General features: G+C 49.2%; 1 protein-coding gene across 1 annotated transcript; it reads left to right on the top strand.

Annotated features, from left to right (window-relative positions):
* Positions 1-2,515: 2,515 nt before the first annotated feature.
* Positions 2,516-3,966, top strand: ankrd9 (ankyrin repeat domain 9). The gene has a single exon (XM_061743592.1). The coding sequence runs from the start codon at positions 2,727-2,729 to the stop codon at positions 3,543-3,545; it is 819 nt and encodes a 272-aa protein (XP_061599576.1). The 5' UTR covers positions 2,516-2,726; the 3' UTR covers positions 3,546-3,966.
* Positions 3,967-4,557: the final 591 nt, after the last annotated feature.

The raw sequence follows: 4,557 nt of genomic DNA, 5'->3' as shown, positions 1-4,557 counted from the left end.
CCTGCGGAGGAAACTCATCTCTAAGGGAGCGTCCAGCCACCCTGCGGAGGAAACTCATCTCGGCCGCTTGTATCCGCAATCTTGTCCTTTCGGTCACTACCCAAAGTTCACGACCATAGGTGAGGGTAGGTGCGTAGATTGACCGGTAAATCGAGAGCTTCGCCTTTTGACTCAGCTCCTTCTTCACCACGACGGTCCGGTACATCGACCGCATAACTGCGGACGCTGCACCGATCCGTCTGTCAATCTCCCGCTCCATTGTTCCCCCACTCGTGAACAAGACCCCGAGATACTTGAACTCCTCCACCTGAGGCAGGACTTCTCCACCCACCCCGGAGAAGGCACGCCACCCTTTCCCGGTGGAGAACCATGGCCTCGGTCTTGGAGGTGCTGATTCTCATCCCTGCACTCGGCCTCAAACCGCCCCAGCACATGCTGAAGGTCCCGGTCCGATGAAGCCAACAGGACAATGTCATCCGCAAAAAGCAGAGACAAAATCCCGTGGTTCCCGAACCGGATCCCCTCCGGCCCCTGGCTGCGCCTAGAAATCCTGTCCATAAAAATTATGAACAGGACCGGTGACAAAGGGCAGCCCTGCCAGAGTCCAACATGCACCGGGAACAAGTCTGACCTACTGCCGGCAATGCGAACCAGACTCCTGCTCCGATCATACAGAGACCGGAAAGCCCTTAATAGAGGGCCCCGGACTCCATACTCACCGAGCACCCCCCACAGAATGGCACGAGGGACACGGTCAAATGCCTTCTCCAGATCCACAAAGCACATGTAGACTGGTTGGGTGCAGAGCTGGTCCAGTGTTCCGCGACCGGGACCGGGACGAAAACCGCATTGTTCCTCCTGAATCCGAGGTTCAACTATCGGCCGTATTCTCCTCTCCAGTACCTTGGCGTAGACTTTCCCGGGGAGGCTGAGAAGTGTGATCTCCCTATAGTTGGAACACACTCTCCGGTCCCCCTTTTTAAACAGAGGGACCACCACCCCGGTTTGCCACTCCAGCGGCACTGTCCCCTTCCTCCATGCGATGTCGCAGAGGCGTGTCAACCAAGACAGCCCTACGACATCCAGAGACTTGAGGTACTCAGGGCGAATCTCATCCACCCCCGGTGCCACTGAGGAGCTTATGAACCACCTCAGTGACCTCGGCTTGGGTGATGGATGAGCACGCCTCAGAGTCCCCACTCTCTGCTTCTGCCATTGTTTATGTAATAATTGCTCGGGGGTTATGTTTTGGTCTCTGAAAAGCGCCTAGAGACAACTTTTGTTGTATTAGACGCTATATAAATAAAATGTAATTGAATTGAACATGTGGAGCTCCCCAAGGTTCCATCCTAGGACCTCTTCTGTTTAACATCTACATGCTCCAACTGGCACAGATTATAAAGAACAACAAAATAAAGTACCATAGCTATGCAGATGACATGCAGGTATATATTACAATGTCACCAGGAGACCGAGGCCCTGTACAGACTCTTGGTAAATGTATTGAGGAGATTAATGACTGGATGTGCCACAACTGTCTCAAGTTCTGATGCTGGTCTATACAGCTCTGAATGGTCCAGGACCAAAATACACGAGTGACCTTCTTACACAGTATGAACCTTACAGACCTATCAGGTCATCTGGATCTGTTTTTTATTAGTTCCCAGAGTCAGAACCAGACATGGAAAAGCTGTATTCAGTTTCTGTGGTCCACGTTTCTGGAACAAACTCCCAGAATGCCTCAGAACAGCCAAAACACTCAGTGTATTTAAGTCCAGGTTGAAGGCTCACCTATTTGCAGTCCCAAAACCGAATTATATTTTAACTATTGATTTCATCCGATTTGTATCTATTGTTCTTATTTCTTTATTTTTAAATCACGCTTTTCATTTGTTTTTTTTCATGTAAAGCACTTTGAATCACCTTGTTGTTGTTGTTGTGCTATAAAAATAAACTTGCCTTGCCTTTTGGTCTCTCTGGAACTCTTTGAACTCTGCTGGTTTGTTCAGGTTTAATTTTGTGAATCTCATTTCATTCAGACAACTCGCGCAGTAAGTCTGAAACACTTTTATTGTGACACTATTATGCTTTGGGATTTAGGCTCAATTCAAGTATAGTTTATTAGGCTTACACATATTTATGTTATAGGGTCCTGTTTGTCTGTGTTTACTGTCATGTTTGAGTTCCACTTGTGTTTATTGTCATGTTTGGGTTCTACTAGTGTTTACTGTCCTGTTTGAGTTCCACTTGTGTTTATTGTCCTGTTTGGGTTCTAATGGTGTTTACTGTCCTGTTTGGGTTCTACTGGTGTTTACTGTCCTGTTTGGGAGCTGCAGCTCTGAGACCACGATGTTCACTATGTGAGACACTTGATCTCCACCCCCCGTTAACTGCATGTTTACTTGGCAAGGCTGGGGGTGGTCAGCAGCTGGTGAGTGTGTGTGCATGTGTGTGTGTGTGTGTGTGTAGGTCCTATAAATGAGGGAAGGCACAGAGGACTGAGGTTTGACTGAGAGTCCAGGATCAGACTGACTGTCCAGCCACAGGATAGTTCAGGTGGAGAATCATACAGAGTCCACAGCCTACTAGACCAGGATTGGGACCAGGATAATCTTGTCTCCCTGTTAATTTTGTCTCAATGACCTATCCTCTCTTGAGTATCCAAGTTCCTCTTTATCCTTAATCCAAGAATTTTCAGGAGTCTTCAAGAGTCTGGTTGAGGTGTGATGCCGTGGGTGGTGCCCACCCAGCGCGATTGTGTGGCGTTGTCAGCGTCACAACGGCAGTGCGAGCGGACGGCATTCTCATTCTACTGCTCAGTGCGGGAGCAGCTGCCGGTCTGGATGCTGGAGGACATGCGTTCCATGGAAGTGTTCTGCTGGGACGACTGCGGCCCTCGAGCCTTCCTGCCCTCAGAGGCACTGCTTTACGCGCTTGTGCATGACCACCAGGAGTATGCACGTTTCCTGCTGGACAGGTACTCAGTGAGTGCACTCAGAACGCCCCGCTGCAGCTTCTGCTGCTGCTGCGGTGGCACACCGCTCCTGACTGTTGCAGTGCGGTACGACCGCGTGGCCATCCTTGGCATGATGGTGGAAACTCTGAGGGATGGTGGCGCTCCAGAGTACCTGGACAGTTGTGGTGGCTGTGCCCACGTGGCTAATGCTGGGAAGACAGCAGTGCAGCTGGCACTGGAGTTATCCCAGCCCCGCTGCCTACTGTTGCTACTGCTCCACGGCGCTCGCCCAGATGGCCTGGAGTTGGCGTTGCAGCGGCTCATCTCCTGCGATGCCGCAGACCACTGCCAGGCCCGGCGCTGCCTTGACTTCCTGTTGCTCTTCTTGTCTGAACCACTGGCGCCGCCACGTTGCCTGCAGGATGAGGCGCAACACTGGAAAAGACTGCTGGGAAACCAGCTATTCAGCTGGCTAAGTGGTCTGACCCCACCCCCTCTGCTGCTGCAGGCACTCCGCTGCGTGGCCCGGTCCGGATCGGACCGGATCAACTCACTGCCTGACTTTCTGCAGTTGCACGGCTGGCACTGATGTCAACGCTACCACGGAAACAGCTCTGTAGAATGTGAATGGACACTTTGTAGATGATGTAAATATAATGTAAATGGACTGTAAAAATAGCTGATCGCTGAACAATACTGAACTAAACTCATCAGGCTCATTTAGGACCCCAAGGATGCAGAGACACCAGGTGGAAACATGGAGAAAGAGTTTCACTTCTTGTTTCCTCAGATGGACTATGTTTGTCATGAAAGGACACTGATCAGAACTGGGAGTTTTTGGACTGTACAGGTTATTCTAAGGTTCTGTTGACTTCCTGTTCACACGTACGCTGCAGGGGTGCAAGTTCTTGATGAGCTCAGAGCTCATTAGAACCTCAGAGTTCTAACTCACTGAACCAGAACCCTTATCAGCTTGTTGCGATGTAAATGGAAATAAAAACTACCTTTGATTTGCCTGTGTGCTTGTGTTTACTTCAGGGAATATTTGCAGAGCAGTTAAACCAGTCAGTAAAGCCAATTAAACCAGTCACTGAATCCAGTGAAACAAGTCAGTCAAATCAATAAAACCAGTCACTTAAACACGAGATGAAATGGTGAAATGGATGCCTATGGTTGTTCTAGAACTTTCAGCTGGAGCAGGTCGGGACTGAAAAGACCATTCAATTCAATTCAATTCAATTTTATTTATATAGCGTCTAATACAACAGATGTTGTCTCTAGACGCTTTCCAGAGATCCAGAACATGAACATAAACATAAACATAAACCCCTGAGCAATTATTATATAAACAATGGCAGGTAAAAACTCCCATAGTGGGAGAAAAGCCTTAAGCCAAACAGTGGCAAGGAAAAACTCCCCTTTAAGAGGGAAGAAACCTTGAGCAGGACCAGGCTCATAAGGGGGGACCCTCCTGCCGAAGGCCAGATGATTGGCCACATGATTGTGTTGCTTCTTAATGAAGGTGATACCCCCTTCCCACTAACACACACACACACACACACACACACACACACACACACACACACACACACACACACACA

The sequence above is a fragment of the Cololabis saira genome, chromosome 16 (assembly GCF_033807715.1).
Source record: "Cololabis saira isolate AMF1-May2022 chromosome 16, fColSai1.1, whole genome shotgun sequence".
Classification (NCBI taxonomy): domain Eukaryota; kingdom Metazoa; phylum Chordata; class Actinopteri; order Beloniformes; family Belonidae; genus Cololabis; species Cololabis saira.
This window is presented reverse-complemented; position numbering and strand designations above follow the sequence as displayed.